Source organism: Heterodontus francisci, chromosome 10, assembly GCF_036365525.1.
Source record: "Heterodontus francisci isolate sHetFra1 chromosome 10, sHetFra1.hap1, whole genome shotgun sequence".
NCBI lineage: Eukaryota > Metazoa > Chordata > Chondrichthyes > Heterodontiformes > Heterodontidae > Heterodontus > Heterodontus francisci.
The window spans coordinates 63,154,083-63,173,073 of NC_090380.1; the positions used below are offsets into that span (position 1 = coordinate 63,154,083).

Genomic DNA, 18,991 nt, shown 5'->3' on the forward strand with positions numbered 1-18,991 from the left:
ATCTGTTTGCTTCTAAAGCTATTGCATTGCTAAAGATCTGTGTATCAGCAATAAGTAACAAGAACTAGAATTAACTGGCCACCCTAAGCACATTCATAGTAACCATCATTTGCAAAATTCTATTTTAATTGATGCTCCAATCATGTTATCCATAACTCAGGCAAACCCTAGCCTAAATGTAATGACAAGGGTGGGACACTGTTGCAAGTTATACACCATACTGGCACTATGGTGCAGTGGCTTTGCTTCCTTTTAATTAGTTGCCGTACAATGAATCATGCAAGCTCCTCTCATCACAATCCTGCAGACATGGCATTTAATTTCCCCCGCTGGAGTTAATGCCAACTTTTCCTACATTACAAAACTCCTCTCACTAAACCTATCATGCTCCTACAGTGACTGATCCCTACTCACCAACAGAAACTCCTCATGCAGCAGTACGAATGCTGCAGGAAAAAGGGAAAATGTATTGCAGAGTCAAACAAAGAATGGGTAAGAAAAGGAAAATTTAAAACTGGAGGAGAGAGAAAACAAACAGAAATGGATCGATAAGGTACACACAAAAGTGACCGGGGAGGAGGGAAGAACAGACGAAGAAGAAAAAGTAGTGAGAGTCACACATGCATGACAGAGGAGGTGGAAAGTGAATCCAACATGTAGAAAGAGGATGGGTTAGAGAAAATCCAAAGTGAAGGGGGGAAAGTAAATGAAAACATGGACAAACTATTTTTAGTTGCAGCCTTACCTTTCTTTAATCTTTAATTAGCGCACACAGACCACCAATCTTACTTTCCAACAGTCAATGTCAGCTATCCAAGGAAAATAGCATCATAATTGTAGTAAATGTTTCTTTTATTGAAAGGCAGCAATAGAAATAACACACCTCAACAAGTGCAGAAAAAATAGAGTACAGAATTCTCAAGATGCAATGCCTATGGTATGCCTGGCTACAGATGGAAATCTGATGACCACAGAGCCTCCACTCCACCCCTCGCCCCACTCCGAACCTTTTTGCAGAAACCCCATAATCCACAGATCCCAGGTTAAAAATCAATGCACTGGAAAAGTGCTCATCCACCTTGAAAGCCTTCGAGCACTACTGAATTAGATTACTAAGAGTAGATGTGTTATGTACACAAGCTTTGAGCAAAGGCAGTTTTCATTTTTTTCATATCATTTGTTCTTGTGCTTCAGGATTCTTTAACAAAATTAGGTGTGCCCACCCTGCAAAACTGGTTTTCTCAAGATTCAACCATCTTCAGGACATATTCCGAGTATGTCAAAGGTATGAAGCATTATTAGGTTTCAAATTGTTGCAGTATGAGTCACCTAGATTAAGCATCTAGGTCATTACCAAAGGCAAGCACAGGTTAGCAGTGTGCATACTTTTACAGCTACATACTACATTTTGGCAGCATCAATGCAACATTACAAACTCAATGGGATCCATTTAGTGTGTGCTAATTAAGGATTCAGCTCATCTGTTTATCACAGTGGAGCTTTTAGCAAGGAAATAGAAAATTATGTTGGTGTCTTTTCAATTCCATTATAAAAAATTCTACCCAATTACCTTTTGATTAGCTCTGCTCTTAATTGTCATATCCCATTGGCACCTAAGGGATTTTTGATTTAAACAAAGGGACTCAACAGAAATTGTTAGTAAAACATATGTATATATACACATATGTATTTTTTTATTTTTAAAAATGGTAGACATAAAAGTGGAGGAACATATTCTATGTGGAGGGTGGAGAGGATATCACTAGAGAACCATATTTTCTCAGTATTACATCACAGACTGCATAAAAACATTGAATATGTGCATCAGCTAAAATACATATGAAAATGCAAAGCTGATATAGAAATGTTATTTCCTATACACGCCAGAAAACTTATGGAATTTTTTTTGCAAGTACTATACAACTTTGTAGTGAGATGAATACTCCATAAAGCAGACATTTTCAGTTCCATGTTTTTATTGTAATATAGAACAGTAAAAGGCACTCAAATTACAAGCCAATTCAAATGATAGTTCATTTTTCTTAGCTCACTTCAATTAAATTTTCTGTCCACAAACACAATGCAAGACTTTCTTTCGCTTTATCGGAGTCCACCTTGAGATCACTCACAGGAACAGTGTCACCTGCCCAAAGTTGTTTCAATGCCTCCAAATGAGACCAAGAAAATCTCAAGCCGTGAGCCTGTATGGAGAGGAGGAAAAAATAATTTTGGAATAATAATTTCTACTAAATGAACCAGTTTCTTCACACAAATGATGAATTGTTATTAGTATAATACACTATAAATATTTCTTCTAAAATGCAAGTTATGAAATGTAATTGAAGGAAAATTGCTGCTTGTCCATAATAATGTTTATCCTGCAATCACACATTAGTCTTCTTCAAAATGTAAGAAATCTCACTCAAGACAAATACATCCATTTTTAGAATGAGAAAATTTGTTTTATAGATAATTAACATGTAAAAAGGCAGTTGACTGCTATTAAGATTTAATTTCCTCTATGATAATGATTGCATATTTGTATCATAATGTTAGATTAGCTACAATGATTTCTTTCAGAGAATAAAGATGACCAGTCATCAAAATTATGGAAAAAAACTAAGCCATCACTGTCAGTTTAAGAGTTTGGTACCATACAGGGCGCAAGCAGTTTTCTCACTTTACATATATGCCTCTTTCTGGGATTTTGAAATTCTTTCAAAAGGAGACAGCAGTATTTTTTTTTATTCATTCATGTGATGTAAGCATCGCTGGCCAGGCCAGCATTTATTGCCCATCCCTAATTGCCCTTGAGAAGGTGGTGGTGAGCTGCCTTCTTGAACCGCTGCAGTCCATGTGAGGTAGGTACACCCACAGTGCTGTTAGGAAGGGAATTCCAAGATTTTGACCCAGCGACAGTGAAGGAACGGCGATATAGTTCCAAGTCAGGATGGTGTGTGACTTGGAGGGGAACTTGCAGGTGGTCGCATTCTCATGCATTTGCTGCCCTTGTCCTTCCAGTTCGTAGAGGTCGCAGGTTTGGAAGGTGCTGTCTAAGCAGCCTTGGTGCATTGCTGCAGTGCATCTTGTAGATGGTACACACTGCTGCCACTGTGCGTCGGCGGTGGAGGGAGTGAATGTTTGTAGATGGGGTGCCAATCAGCGGGCTGCTTTGTCCTGGATAGTGTCGAGCTTCATGAGTGTTGTTAGAGCTGCACCCATCCAGGCAAGTGGAGAATATTCCATCACACTCCTGCCTTGTGCCTTGTAGATGGTGGACAGGCTTTGGGGAGTCAGGAGGTGAGTTACTCGCCTCAGGATTCCTAGCCTCTGACCTGCTCTTGTAGCCATGGTATTTATATGGCTACTCCAGTACAGTTTCTGGTCAATGGTAACCCCTAGGATGTTGATAGTGGGGGATTCAGCGATGGTAATGCCATTGAATGTCAAGGGGAGATGGTTAGATTCTCTCTTGTTGGAGATGGCCATTGCCTGGCACTTGTGTGGCGCGAATGTTACTTGTCACTTATCAGCCCAAGCCTGGATATTGTCCAGGTCTTGCTGCATTTCTACACGGACAGAGTATATTAGCAACCGCATTATAAAACACATACAAAAATAAAGCTCAAAGTTGGTGTCATTCAAAGAGCGAGGCAGAATGAAATGTGGTGTAACATGAGGTCTGGCTTAAGCAGTAGAAAATTTTATGGTGTTGCTTAAGTCATAATCTTTTACAGAACTGACACAGTGACATCTCTCTAATACCAAAGCCAATAGAATCTAGCATGCTGCACATCATTCTCCAAATAAATTTAGGCTGTGATGACTCAGAGTACTGTAATTTTGGATTGGTAGAGAACAGTTTTCGCTTTCAATGGATTTATACAGTTCAAGATACTTAATCCCCTATAATCTGGAAGCTGCCCTTCACAGAAGTGGATGACCTGAGGATTAACAATTAACCTACTTGCAATAACCGGTTTACGAGAATAAATGTAATCTTATGCGACTACACTTTGAAGTGGCAAATATTAAACTACTACAGACTATGATAATTAATCTAGATTTAAATAGATACACAGAGTGCAAATCATAGAAGTACTGAACAGTGCCATATATTTTGCAAATAGTCAATATAGAATATATATTCTTCCTAAGAAATAGCTCTGGAGATAAACAAAGCTTTATCATCTCATTCCACCTTCGATATCAATGTCTGCTATCATGCCTCACCCTCACAAAAAATCTCATAGGTGTTTCCTGTCGCCAGATTTTCAGAGGAACTACTGTGCTTTTTTCAATATCCTGGATTTCTTTTTATCCCTCGGAATGTGGCCGAAGCTCAATTCTTTCATAAGTCAGTTTCCCAGAAAATTATTAGAATTCATAAATACAATTTCACCATCAAAAATACAAATATATAAATATGTTTCAGCACTCATGCAGCTTCCAGGAAACTCCTGCAATTTATATTGCTGCATTTAGAAATTCAAATGCACAAGCCATTCTGATCTAGCATCAAATATTTCTTAATTAGCAACCATTTTTTGAATTCGGCCTAACAAAGAAGCAAACAAAATCCACATACTTATAACAAGCATGGGTTCCAGTATTCCATCACTAGATTAATGTAGGCTTTGTAGAACACCAAAACTGCTAATAGTGATAAATAGAGCCATGGTTTCTAGAGAATTCCCACACTTCTACCAGTTTTTCAAACCACTTACTTTCACCCATGTAGATCAGCTCTGATCATCAAAAAAAAGGGAGCTGAATGCACCCTTATGCAATTAGGTAAAGGCAATTCCAGACAAGCTCTTTAAATACTAATCCAACCCATTTAAACTTGCTTTCCCTTTCCTAGTATACACAAGAAAACAATTCAATTTTAATGAAGATCGTGGTTAAATTCTTGCCTGTATAACTGTTATGCCCACTGGCTGAAATTCAATCTCTCGTCATCTCTAACGTAGTTTTCCTCTGTAAAAACATTCTGCACAAGAATGTGAGTCTAGAAACTGAAGTGTACCAAATAATTTATTTTATTTATTTAGAGAAACATCACTGAAACAGGCCCTTCGGCCCACCGAGTCTGTGCCAACCAACAACCACCCATTTATACTAATCCTACATTAATCCCATATTCCCTACCACCTACCTACACTAGCGGCAATTTACAATGGCCAATTTACATATCAACCTGCAAGTCTTTGGCTGTGGAAGGAAACCGGAACACCCGGCGGAAACCCACGCAGTCACAGGGAGAATTTGCAAATCCGCACAAGCAGTACCCAGATCCAAACCCGGGTTGCTGGAGCTGTGAGGCTGCGGTGCTAACCACTGCGCCGCCTAAATCCTTAATTAACAACACAGAACAGAGTAGCCATTAACATTTGCTAAAGTTTAGGCAGCCACATGCAGTATAACTTGCTGTGACTATCCTGAGACACTTCTGTTGAACAAAGCTCACTTACACCCCCAAATGGCAAGAAACCAGTATGTCAAGAACATCAAATTCCCAAAGATTTTGGGTAAAAAAAAGTCTAATGTTTTTCATTGATTCGTTGGTGTTGGCACATATCTAGATGCCTTTACTATGAATATTCATATGAGAAGTATGGCTATAACAAAAAAGGAAATCACATTTTAGAAGTTCTAAATTAAAATGTTTGGTCCCTGACCCTTTCTACATAATGTTTTTGATCAATTATTGATGTTTTTATGTGCAGCAAATTCCATTGACTCTCCACCTACAGAAGGCAACTAATATTGCAACAAGTAATTGGACTTTTGTTAATATAATAATGCAAAGCAGCACAGTTTTGATGCTGACACCAACAAAATCTGACCCATTTCAATCAATGGTGATTGTGATTTGCAGCAGGATCAAAGGAAAGTTGAGACAAGGAAAGACAAAATCCTCTTCTGTGCTGGCCCCTCCTTTTGTCTCCTTTTTAAGAGCGGTGAATTATGCTGGAGCAGTATGTGAGCCTAAGAACCAAATTTCAGCAGGCTATTCCATTGTGGGCTGTATCATGCCCATGCCTAATAGAGCATACATGCACTTTCCATTAGAAGTCACTGGATGGCAATCAGGAATTGCAGCACTGGCAGATTTCTGCTTTACTTAGCACAGGCAGCAAAACCAACTGTAGCACTGTCTGGCTGAGATTAGCAACAAGGTACACAAATCACTAAAATCTAGTAGACCGGTACAACAACTAATAGGAAAGGCTAATGCAATGTCGGCCTTCATCTTAAGGGGGCCGGAACGTAAAGGGAAGGAAGTTATGCAGAGCCTTGGTCAGACCCTATCTGGAATTATTCATTCACTTTTAGATACTGGTCACGAAAAGGTGCTAGGTCGAATGATGATTTTTTTTTTAATCCACCGGCTGGAAACCTGAATATTAAACTGGTGAACCATAGAAAAATTGTGGCACAGAAAGAGGCCATTCAGACCATCATGCCTGCACCGGCTGAAAAAACTATCTGCCCAATCTAATTCCACCTTCCAACAGAACCATAGAAAAGTTACAAGGTGGAGGCGAACCACTCAAAACTTGCAAGCTTCAAACTTTGTCTGCTGACTGTGCTTGTTTACTTAAGCCTGACGGGGGAGCTATTGTGTAAAGAGAACTTTCTGGAAAGAACAGACAGAAACCTCCTTCAGCTACACAGTTTAGAGAACTTTCCGGAAAGAACAGAGAGTGATCTCCCTTGAAGGAATTCAGTCACATTGCTGTCTCCCAGAGAACCACTGAATCAGCATCCATCTCTTCAAGCCGGAAGCCTCAGGACCACTGAATTCAGCCTGAAGCCAGGTGAGTCACCAACCTCCATACAGTATACCCTTTTATTTCTCTGGACTCTAAATTAGATCAAACTATCCTTCCCCACTCTAACCTACTTGTGTGCATGGATGTGAGAGAAAGTTGGAGCTTATTTTATTTTTACTTAAATTGGTTTAAACTCGAGAAAACCTGTCCCATTGGCTCTTTTATGATCATGGTGCGTAAACAGTTAACACTCACTGAATTGGCATGTATATCCACTTGAAAAAGAAATAAACCTGTTGTGGAGAAGGAAAAGAGGGGAGCCTTTCAATCCCTCTTGACCTGATCGCAACACACTGCATCATACAAAGGATACATTGGGCTTGAAAGAAGTACAGTGCAGATATACCAGAATGATACCAGGACTGAAAAGGTTGAAGTACGAAGGCAGGTTGCATAAATTCCACTTGCATTCCCTTGAGTTTAAACAGTTTAGGATTGATTTAATCAAGGGCTGGGGTTTTGAGTCCCGCGTGTTCCCAACGGTGGGACCGGAAGTTGGCATAGCTTACGCTTCTGCCATGTTTCCCCTATCCTATGTGATTTTATAGTGTCATGCTAGGCCCCCACCAGCCAAAAATGAGGCACATTAATTTCATCATGAACATTGATTTTAAACTGTTGCAGGAGCAAGGAAAGGACCTGTGAAACAGATCAGCCCTGGCTGGAAAAGACATTTGTATATTAACAGACAATGCTTGATAGGCCCACAGAACATTAGATCTGCTGGTCGCATCAAAGTGCTGCAATGTTGTAGCTTCCTCTGATGGCAGGTTAATGCCTTGATTTATTTCAAAATTTTCAATGTATCAATTAAGTGGCTCGCATAAAGGCCATTTACAATATCTCCACTGTGGGTTTATGTGATGTTGTCAGAAGAATCCTTTTTTTTCATTGTAATAATTAAGACTTCAGGGGTTTGTGAACACAAGTAGAGAATGTAGGTTTTCTCCTGTGAACGTCACTTTTTACATTGGGTTACTGTTGTAAGAGAAGTGCAAATACGAGGTGCTCCCTGATGTCTGTTGCATGCCTCTCCACTGTCCTTATATCTATTATGGCATCGTTTGCATTGTTATCCTTCTCCTCACCCTCTTCAAAGTAATCCTCATCTGTATGGAACTGTTCTTTCTCCTGTTCTTCTGCCTGCAGAAAGTAGTTGTGTCTAAGTGCCAGGTTGTGTAATGCACAGGAGGCAACCATGACGCATGAGACCCTCTCTGGTGTTTCATGATGATCCTCTTCAGACCTCTCAAGGCAGTGTCAGGGCATTTTAAAAATGTCATTGGTGTTACTGATCTTAGCTCTGGTGTATGTGCGAGCACCTTTGCATCTATCTTCAGCTCCGCTTTGGGGATGACAGACTGATGTAATCAACCATGTAGCAAGGGGGTAACGCTCATCACGATGGATCAAGGTGTTCAATTCAGCCCCTCGACATAAAATATATAAAAGGGGCCTGGGGTATAAAGGCCACCTTATAAAAAAAAAAGAAAAGAAAGATGTTCAATTCAGATTGTTTTTCAATAACCTCACACAGTGGTGTTTTCATTGAAAAATATGAGTCATGACAGGAATCGTTTGCAAACCTGCATTAACTTTCTCCTGTCCTCACAAAATAGTTGTATGTTTACGATTTACACATGCAGCAGTCATCTCCCAAGAAGGTCTAATGGTCTCATGAGTGCAGTCAATAACCCCTTGCACTCGAGGTAAACCAGTGATGGCGGCAATGTCTACAGACCATGCTGCATGGCTGTCCTCATCTACGAGTAAGCAGATGAACTCCTTGGCACGAAGAAATAGGACATTGGTCACCTCTTCCATACAACTATGTGTCACAGACTATAATATGCCATTTATGTCACCCGTTCATCCCTGGGAGACGCCAGTACACGATCAACTGAGTGCAGCATTCACCTGGAGGGTAAATGGCATGGGTATCCCACAAAACCCAAGAGGATGCAGGTCATAGAATAGCCTTCTGCTGCCAGTCAGCAGAAACATCCAGGCAACGTGCAGTCTTTTTTTCTGTGCCTTAGAGATGCAGCCAGGTTGAGTACCCACCTACAATCATTTGTCTCCTCCCACTCGCCTTGCAACTCTTGAGTGTGGTTTTCATTATCAATTGAGAAAATGGTGCTGGTGCAATTTAAGGCAAGTCTCCCCAACTTACAACCTCCTCCTGCCACCTTCCAGCCTGAACCCATTATCCTCAGTGTAACCACCCAATGGAACCTTAACCCTTCCCTCTGTTACCATTGAACTTCCCCCCATTACTGGGCAGTATCACAATAAATTTATTCATACCATCCCTCCCAGTGTTCCTACTCCTGTTACCATTGAAATGTCACTCTGACCCTTGATCCTCCTGAAATCAAACTGAGTATTACTGCCAAATCCCCTTCCCCTCCCTGTGATGCCGTAGAACACCCAATCCTAAGTATTGACCTTCCCCCCACTATAGAATCCATTTGCCCTGATTGACTGTGACCATTCCCTCTGCCAGCCAGTACCCTGAATTCACTCCATAAGTCCCTGACGTTGACAGTACTCATTCCTCCCTTTAGGCTCTTCATGTTCTTCTGATGACTGTAATACTCAAATCCACCCAGCAACCCCGCAGCCAGCTTCAGCAGCAAAAACAGCCACTACACACCCTGGACGCTCTGCTCCTCCCTCCCCTGATATTCCATGCACCCGGTAACTTCATCCTTGGTTCTCCCCGACACCCTCCCCTGCTCCTCCATGCACCCAGTAACCCCACCCCGTTCACCCCAAGTAGGCTCCCTTGCCCCTCCATGTAGACCTGGTAACCCCATGCTGTCCTCCCCAAGTAGCCTCCCCTGCACCAAGATGTAGACCCCGAGAAGAATTGCCATTGCTGGTGGCGAGCCTGGAGGCAAACATCCATTCCAAGCCTTGCATTCGTTTGCTAGTGAGTTCTAGAATGAAAAACACTGACCTCAGACTCAACTGCACAAAGCGGACTGCTGCACGCCACATTCAAACGAATGTGAACCGAGTGGCATGGGAACAGCGCTAGCTGTTGACCTAATCTGGCAGGTAGGACTTAATCAGAACTAAGTGTAGGGAATTGAGTATTCATGGCCTGTAAATGCAAAGCTGCAATCCGCCACCGTGCGGGGAGAACCCTGGAACGCCATAAACACATCGCCGACTTATTGTAATTTAAAAAAGAATCCCGCCGTCGGGAATCTGAAAAAACACCACCCGCCTAATTAAATCATCCCGCACACCACACATTCTGCTCTTGCACTGCCCATAAAATTGAAGCCCTGCAGTTTAAAATGATAAAGAGATTTGATCGGGTACATACAGAGAAGTTATTTGCTCTGGTAGGGGAATCCAGAACACGAGGGCACAATCTTAAAAGTTGAGTTAGGTCATTCAAGAGTGACACCCGGAAGCACTTTTTCACACACAGGGTAGTGAATGCTGGGACGATAAAAATTTTCAAGACTGAGATTGATAAGATTTTTGTTCAGTAAGGGTATCAAGGGATTATGGAGCAAATGAAGTGGAGGTATAAATCAACCATGATCTAATAGAATGGTTGAACAGGCTCAAGGACTATTCCTGGTCCAATGTTCATTCTGGGTTGTATGACTTTGTACCATGTTGGGCTGGACACTTAACCATTAAACCATAAGAAGCTCTCTTTTACTTCAAAGAAAAACTCTCATCATAACTCCTTTTAAAACTTCAAATCATTGAAAATTTGTAATAACTTTAGCATTTTCACCTATACATTCCCCTATAAATGTGAGAGAAAAACAGCACTAGAGCACAGGGACAGCTTAGGGTGTGTGGCCTAAATATGTGTTCTTTACAAAAACACAAAATATAAAGGAACTAACTGAATGGATTGCGGGCACCAATTCAACTTTGAGGGTATGACATGGTAGCCATTACTGAAAGATCTACAGGAAGAAGAGGAAATAGCATTAATGATTAAGGATGAAATTACTTCTATATATACTCCTCTACACCGTCCAGTGTCCGCGGCCACGGCGTACGGTAAGTCCATTGTAGAGGAGGAGCAGCAGGACCCAAGGGAAATAAGTCTACCACAGAGGGGAAGCCTTGCGTAAAGGTGCCATGAACACGCAAAAAGCCACGAACGGCTCCTCGGCCGCAACTTCAAAGCGCCCGCGGGAGATGGCTCAGAGAGCATCTGCAGCGCAATGTCGGCAATGCTGATACCGGCGCCCGAGGATGTCGCTCACCTCCCGAAGGGCGCGGATGAGCTTTCCAGGCGTCGATGGTGGGAACTGAGGAAATGGCTTATTATCTGCACCCACTTTCCCCCCCTTCCATCTCCCCTTCCCAGCTCCACACTCTCAGCTCACCCCCCCAACAACCCCTTCCCAGCCCCCCCACGCACCATCTTCCCCCTGCACCACCCCCCCCCCCCACCCCCTTCCCAGCTCTCCCTCGCACCCTCTTCCCTCCACCCCACCCCCTCCTCCCACCGGCATCCTCCTACACCTGTGTAGGGGCCCTAACAACCCCACTGCCTTGTGGGCATCTCGGGAGAGACCAAGGCTAAGGGAGTAAACCCGAACAGAAAATCCGGAGCGGAACCCCGTAGGCGGTCACCCTTGGCATATTTCCAGCAGTTCCTGCAGCCATACCGGTGCCAAACGTCATGCTCTGCACTCCTTTGGACCCCACCAGAAAGGCCGAGAGGGGGGTTTTGACGCTTGGGCAACTCTCAACCTCCATACATTCGCCCAGGCATGTGCCATGGAGAGGTCACTCCATAGTCACCTCACAGCGACTGAAACAACACGGAAGGCAGCAGTTACGGGTTAGAAGTCCAGCTCAATTGGCGTAGAGATTGGGCGCCACGGGTTGCCTTTGTCAGTGGGAGAGGTCATCACACCTCATTGGACAGCTACCGCCCGCCTCAAACCGGGCAGCCCCCGGTCAATAAGGTTCTGTCCCGCCACAGTCCACCTGCTTCAATGGGTGCTTGGAGCTCAGGGTCATTGCCCGAAAAGTGGACTGCAACACCGCACCAAACAACATGAAAAAAGGAAAGGTACCAGCCCTTCGCTTTGCAAGCTGGAACGTCATTACTATGTGTCCTGGCCTGTCGGAAGACCTTACACAAATCAATGATTCTCGGAAGACCGCCATCATTAACAACGAGCTCTGTAGACTCAACGTAGACATTGCAGCACTTCAGGAGACAAGCCTCCCCGTGAGTGGATCTGTAACAGAGCAAGACTACACCTTCTTCTGGCAGGGTAGGGATCCTGAAGAACCAAGACAGCATGGAGTGGGCTTCGCCATCAGAAACTCCTTGCTCAGCATGATAGAGCCTCCCTCAAATGGCTCGGAACGCATACTGTCCATCCGACTGCTCACCACCTCTGGTCCAGTACACCTACTCAGCATCTATGCTCCAACACTCTGCTCCCCACCTGAAACTAAAGACCAGTTCTACGAGGAACTCCACAATATTAGTAGCATCCCCAACACCGAACACCTGTTCCTGCTGAGGGACTTTAATGCCAGGGTTGGGGCCGACCATGACTCATGGCCCTCCTGCCTTGGGCGCTATGGAATTGAAAGGATGAATGAGAATGGACAGAGACTGCTTGAGTTGTGTACCTATCATAACCTCTGCATCAACAACTCGTTCTTTCACACTAAACCGTGTCACCAGGTTTCATGGAGGCACCCAAGATCGCGTCGTTGGCACCAGCTAGAGCTCATCGTCACAAGGCGAGCCTCCTTAAACAGTGTTCAAATCACACGCAGCTTCCACAGTGCGGACTGCGACACCGACCACTCCCTGGTGTGCAGCAAGGTTAGACTCAGACCAAAGAAGTTGCATCATTCCAAGCAGAAGGGCCACCCGCGCATCAACACGAGCAGAATTTCTCATCCACAGCTGTTATAAAAATTTCTAAATTCACTTGCAACAGCCCTTCAAAACACTCCCACAGGGGATGCTGAGACCAAGTGGGCCCACATCAGAGACGCCATCTATGAGTCAGCTTTGACCACCTACGGCAAACGTGCGAAGAGGAATGCAGGTTTCAATCTCATATTGAAGAGCTGGAACCTGTCATAGCCGCTAAGCGCATTGCACTGTTGAACTACAAGAAAGCCCTCAGCGAGTTAACATCCGTAGCACTTAAAGCAGCCAGAAGCACTGCACAAAGAACAGCCAGGCGCTGCGCAAATGACTACTGGCAACACCTATGCAGTCATATTCAGCTGGCCTCAGACACCAGAAACATTAGAGGAATGTAATGATGGCATTAAGAGAGCTTTTGGGCCAACCATCAAGAAGATCGCCCCCCTCAAATCTAAATCAGGGGACATAATCACTGACCAACGAAAGCAAATGGACCGCTGGGTTGAGCACTACCTAGAGCTGTACTCCAGGGAGAATGTTGTCACTGAGACTGCCCTCAATGCAGCCCAGCCTCTACCAGTCATAGATGAGCTGGACATACAGCCAACAAAATCGGAACTCAGTGATGCCATTGATTCTCTTGCCAGCGGAAAAGCCCCTGGGAAGGACAGCATTACCCCTGAAATAATCAAGAGTGCCAAGCCTGCTATACTCTCAGCACTACATGAACCACTTTGCCTGTGCTGGGACGAGGGAGCAGTACCTCAGGACATCCGCGATGCCAATATCATCACCCTCTTATAAAATCAAAGGTGACCGCGGTGACTGCAACAACTACTGTGGAATCTCCCTGCTCAGCATAGTGGAGAAAGTCTTTGCTCGAGTCGCTTTAAACAGGCTCCAGAAGCTGGCCGAGCAAGTCTACCCTGAGGCACAGTGTGGCTTTCGTGCAGAGAGATCGACCATTGACATGCTGTTCTCCCTTCGTCAGATACAGGAGAAATGCCGCGAACAACAGATGCCCCTCTACATTGCTTTCATTGATCTCACCAAAGCCTTTGACCTCGTCAGCAGACGTGGTCTCTTCAGACTACTAGATAAGATTGGATGTCCACCAAAGCTACTAAGTATCATCACCTCATTCCATGACAATATGAAAGGCACAATTCAACATAGCGGCACCTCATCAGACCCCTTTCCTATCCTGAGTGGCGTGTTCTCGCACCCACACTTTTCGGGATTTTCTTCTCCCTGCTGCTCTCACATGCGTTCAAGTCTTCAGAAGAAGGAATTTTCCTCCACACAAGATCAGGGGGCAGGTTGTTTAACCTTGCCCGTCTAAGAGCAAAGTCCAAAGTACGGAAAGTCCTCATCAGGGAACTCCTCTTTGCTGACGATGCTGCTTTAACATCTCACACTGAAGAGTGTCTGCAGAGTCTCATCGACAGGTTTGCGGCTGCCTGCAACGAATTTGGCCGAACCATCAGCCTCAAGAAACCGAACATCATGGGACAGGACGTCAGAAATGCTCCATCCATCAATAAAGGCGACCACGCTCTGGAAGTGGTTCAAGAGTTCACCTACCTAGGCTCAACTATCACCAGTAACCTGTCTCTAGATGCAGAAATCAACAAGCGCATGGGAAAGGCTTCCACTGCTATGTCCAGACTGGCCAAGAGAGTGTGGGAAAATAGCGCACTGACACGGAACATAAAAGTCCGAGTGTATCAAGACTGTGTCCTCAGTACCTTGCTCTACGGCAGCGAGGCCTGGACAACGTATGTCAGCCAAGAGCGACGTCTCAATTCATTCCATCTTCGCTGCCTCCGGAGAATACTTGGCATCAGGTGGCAGGCCCGTATCTCCAACACAGAAGTCCTCGAGGCGGCCAACATCCCCAGCTTATACACACTATTGAGTCAGCGACGCTGGAGATGGCTTGGCCATGTGAGCCGCATGGAAGATGGCAGGATCCCCAAAGACACATTGTACAACGAGCTCGCCACTGGTATCAGACCCACCGGCCGTCCATGTCTCCGTTTTAAAGACGTCTGCAAACACGACATGAAGTCCTGTGACATTGATCACAAGTCGTGGGAGTCAGTTGCCAGCGTTCGCCAGAGCTGGCGGGCAGCCATAAAGGCGGGGCTGAAGTGTGGCGAGTCGAAGCGACTCAGCAGTTGGCAGGAAAAAAGACAGAAGCGCAAGGGGAGAGCCAACTATGTAACAGCCCCAACAAACAAATTTTTCTGCAGCACCTGTGGAAGAGCCTGTCACTCTAGAATTGGCCTTTATAGCCACTCCAGACGCTGCTCCACACACCACTGACCACCTCCAGGCGCTTACCCATTGTCTCTCGAGATAAGGAGGCCAAAGAAAGAATAAGATGATTTAAATGAGAGGTAAGTAGGCAATGGAGACATTATGGGTAGAATTAAGAAATACAAAAGGATTTAAAATTGTAGTGAGAGTTGTGTATTGGCCCGCTGATAGCAGCTGTGAAGTGGCACAATATATAAATGCAGAGATTAGACTAACATGTGATAAAAGAGTGGTTTTACTGAGGGATTTTAACTTCCATATAAATTGGGATAAGTAGACAAGCTCATGTCAGAAATGTAGCGCATTTCTTGAGTGTATTCAGGATAGTTTTCTGTCCGAGAACCAACAAGGAGAAGGCCAAATTAGATTTTATAATGAGCAATGAGCCAGATTTAGTAAACAACCCAATGGTGCATGCACATTTATCTAACAGCAACCATAATATGATTGAGTTCAATGTTGTATTTGAAAGGGAGAAATGCAAAACAGTTACTAAGATCTTAGATTTAGGTAAGAGCAACTTCAATGGGATATGGTAGAGACTATCCAGTTTATTTTCCTTCATTCACAGGATGTGGGCATTGCTGGCAAGGCATTTAGTGCCAATCCCTAACTGCTCTTGAGAAAACTGAGTGGCTTGTTAGGCCATTTCAAAGCGCAGCTCAGGAGTCACATATAGGCCAGACTTCCTTCCCAAAAGGACATTAATGAACCAGATGGGTTTTTATGACAATCTGGTAATTTCATGGTCACCATTACTGATAATAGCTTTTTATTCCAGATTTATTTAATTAACTGAATTTAAATACCTCAGCTGCCAAGGTGGGCTTTGAACTCATGTCTCTGGATCTTTAGTCCAGGCCTCTGAATTGCTAGTTCAGGAACATAACCATTATGCTACCTTACCAAGTAAACAGCAGCAGATCAGTTGGAGGTTTTCAAAGAAGAATTTAATGTAATACAGAACTAGTTTTTGCGCCTAAGGGGCAAGAGCTCTACTTGCCAAAAAAAACAGCCATGAATGACGAGAGGTAAGGAACAATATAAAACTAAAAGATAAAGGATGCAAAAATTCCAAAAGTAGCGTGGGTCCTGGTGAATGGGAGAGATAAAAGTACCGCAAAGGGTGACAGTAAGAGCTATAAAATGGGAGTATGAAAAGAAACTTACAAGGGATATAAAAATCAACACAGAACAATTACAATTATATTAGGAGTACTTTGGGCTCTTTAAAAACTGACAATGGCAATATTATAAATGAAAATAAGGAAATGATGGACATGTTAAATAGTTACTTTGTGTCAGTATTTACAGTAGAGGAAGTGTATAGCATGCCGGACATCCCAAGAAATTAACACTGAATCAGCGATGGACTCACCAAAAATAAGACAAGCAAACTAACAGCATTGAAGAAAATAATGGTACTAAATACCAACAAGTCCTCAGGACTAGCTTGTTTTCATCCCAGGGTTTTACAGGAAGTGGGTGAGAACATTTCAGATGCCTAAAGTCTGACCTTCCAAGGTTCTCTCAATTCAGGAATGTTCTTTTAGATTGGAAAATTGCACATCATTGCTATTTAAGAAAGGTGAGAAAGGGAAATCAAGGAATTTTAGGCCAGTAAGTCGAACATCTGTTGTTGGGAAATTACTAGTCTATACTGAAGGATGGTGTGACGGAAAGCCACACCTGCCAAATGGAAACATGTTAATTTCGTCATATGGAACACTATTTGAACGCTTACTGGACATTGAAAATAACTTGTTTAAAAAGACCACAGAGCAGTGGCAGAAAACATGGCTGCGCATTTGCATTCTGAGAGACAGTTGCACAGAGAGACAATGGAAGCGCCCCTGATTCAATTAACCAGATGGGTTTTGTCAATTCTTTTGGGCCTCCTTATCTCGAGAGACAATGGATACGCGCCTGGAGGTGGTCAGTGGTTTGTGAAGCAGCGCCTGGAGTGGCTATGAAGGCCAATTCTGGAGTGACAGGCTCTTCCACAGGTGCTGCAGAGAAATTTGTTTGTTGGGGCTGTTGCACAGTTGGCTCTCCCCTTGCGCCTCTGTCTTTTTTCCTGCCAACTACTAAGTCTCTTCGACTCGCCACAATTTAGCCCTGTCTTTATGGCTGCCCGCCAGCTCTGGCGAATGCTGGCAACTGACTCCCACGACTTGTGATCAATGTCACACGATTTCATGTCGCGTTTGCAGACGTCTTTATAACGGAGACATGGACGGCCGGTGGGTCTGATACCAGTGGCGAGCTCGCTGTACAATGTGTCTTTGGGGATCCTGCCATCTTCCATGCGGCTCACATGGCCAAGCCATCTCAAGCGCCGCTGACTCAGTAGTGTGTATAAGCTGGGGGTGTTGGCCGCTTCAAGGACTTCTGTGTTGGAGATATAGTCCTGCCACCTGATGCCAAGTATTCTCCGAAGGCAGCGAAGATGGAATGAATTGAGACGTCGCTCTTGGCTGGCATACGTTGTCCAGGCCTCGCTGCCGTAGAGCAAGGTACTGAGGACACAGGCCTGATACACTCGGACTTTTGTGTTCCGTGTCAGTGCGCCATTTTCCCACACTCTCTTGGCCAGTCTGGACATAGCAGTGGAAGCCTTACCCATGCGCTTGTTGATTTCTGCATCTAGAGACAGGTTACTGGTGATAGTTGAGCCTAGGTAGGTGAACTCTTGAACCACTTCCAGAGCGTGGTCGCCAATATTGATGGATGGAGCATTTCTGACATCCTGCCCCATGATGTTCGTTTTCTTGAGGCTGATGGTTAGGCCAAATAGTGATGATCAAAAGACAATGTCTGTGTAAGAGCTAGCATTCGACCACCACCCCCCCCATTGAGTGCATCTAGTAAGCTTTGAAGAACCTTTCGGTGATGCCGTTTCAAACAAAGAGCAAATCACATGACTAACCTGCTGGCCAACCTGGGAATTGATTGAATTGTGCTCAGAAAGGTTTTGAGACAGACTGCTTTTGAAGACCAAAAGAGAAGCAATATCTCTCTCCCTCTCTCACGCAAAGTTCCTGCGACCCACAGAAGTAACTTAAGCCTCAAGACAGAAGACCCCTGCAACCTTCTGGCACCAGCGAAACAAGTTTGAAAGTATGCAAAGGGCCCCAACGAGAACGGCAAGACTTAAATTCAATCAAAGACTTTACATCCAACCCAAAACTAGTAACTGAATTCCATCTACTATTTCAACCCTTCCCCCTCTTTAATTCTTTCTCCTCCTCTGTATCTATTTGCGTGTGTGTTTATTGCGTATGCAGGCTAGCGTGGTTGCGGCGCGTCTTTTTAGCAATTATAACTGAATTAGAGTTTTAAGGTTAATAAACTTAACACCTTTCTTGTTTAAATCTGAGCAAACCTGTCTGGTTGATTCCTTTACAACTACAATTAGAGAGCAGTGAGCAAGGACTCACTGACGGGAAGCTAAAAACAATGTGTTTTAAAAGTTAAACCCTGTTACGGCCAAACCAGGAAAAGGCCGAAAGGGGAGCCCTAGACCCCTTCCTCACCTGGTCGTAACAATGGAGTGACTGAACACCTTGACATTTTTCAGCTGATCAGGAGACAGATAGCATGGATTTGTACAGGGTAGGTCAATTTTTTTTCAAAAGGTGGCTCAAGTAGTGGATAGGGGAATGTCTATGGATGTTATTTATATAGACTTCTAGAAGGCAGTCGATAAAGTCCCACAGAAGAGGCTGCTAGCTAACGAAGAACCTCATGGAGGCAAATTAGTGACCTGGTTAGGGGATTGGCAGAACGGCAAGAGACAGTAAGTAGGGACAATTGGCAGGATGTGACTGGTGGCACCCCACAGGGATCTGTGTTGGGGCCTCAACTATTCACTGTATTTAGTAATGACTTAGATGGCAGAATAGAGAGCCACATATCCAAGCTTATTAATGACACA

The 18,991-nt window shown here is 44.1% G+C and overlaps 1 protein-coding gene across 6 annotated transcripts in view; it reads right to left on the reverse strand.

Annotated features, from left to right (window-relative positions):
• Positions 1 to 1,958: 1,958 nt before the first annotated feature.
• The window catches only part of riox2 (ribosomal oxygenase 2), a 46,289-nt gene continuing 29,256 nt past the window's right edge, over positions 1,959 to 18,991 (reverse strand). For all 6 annotated transcript variants that reach the window (XM_068040616.1, XM_068040615.1, XM_068040610.1 and 3 more), the window contains exon 10: positions 1,959 to 2,201. In XM_068040616.1, the coding sequence (XP_067896717.1) occupies positions 2,043 to 2,201 (159 nt within the window). In that variant the 3' untranslated portion in view covers positions 1,959 to 2,042. The remainder of the gene's footprint in view (positions 2,202 to 18,991) is intronic.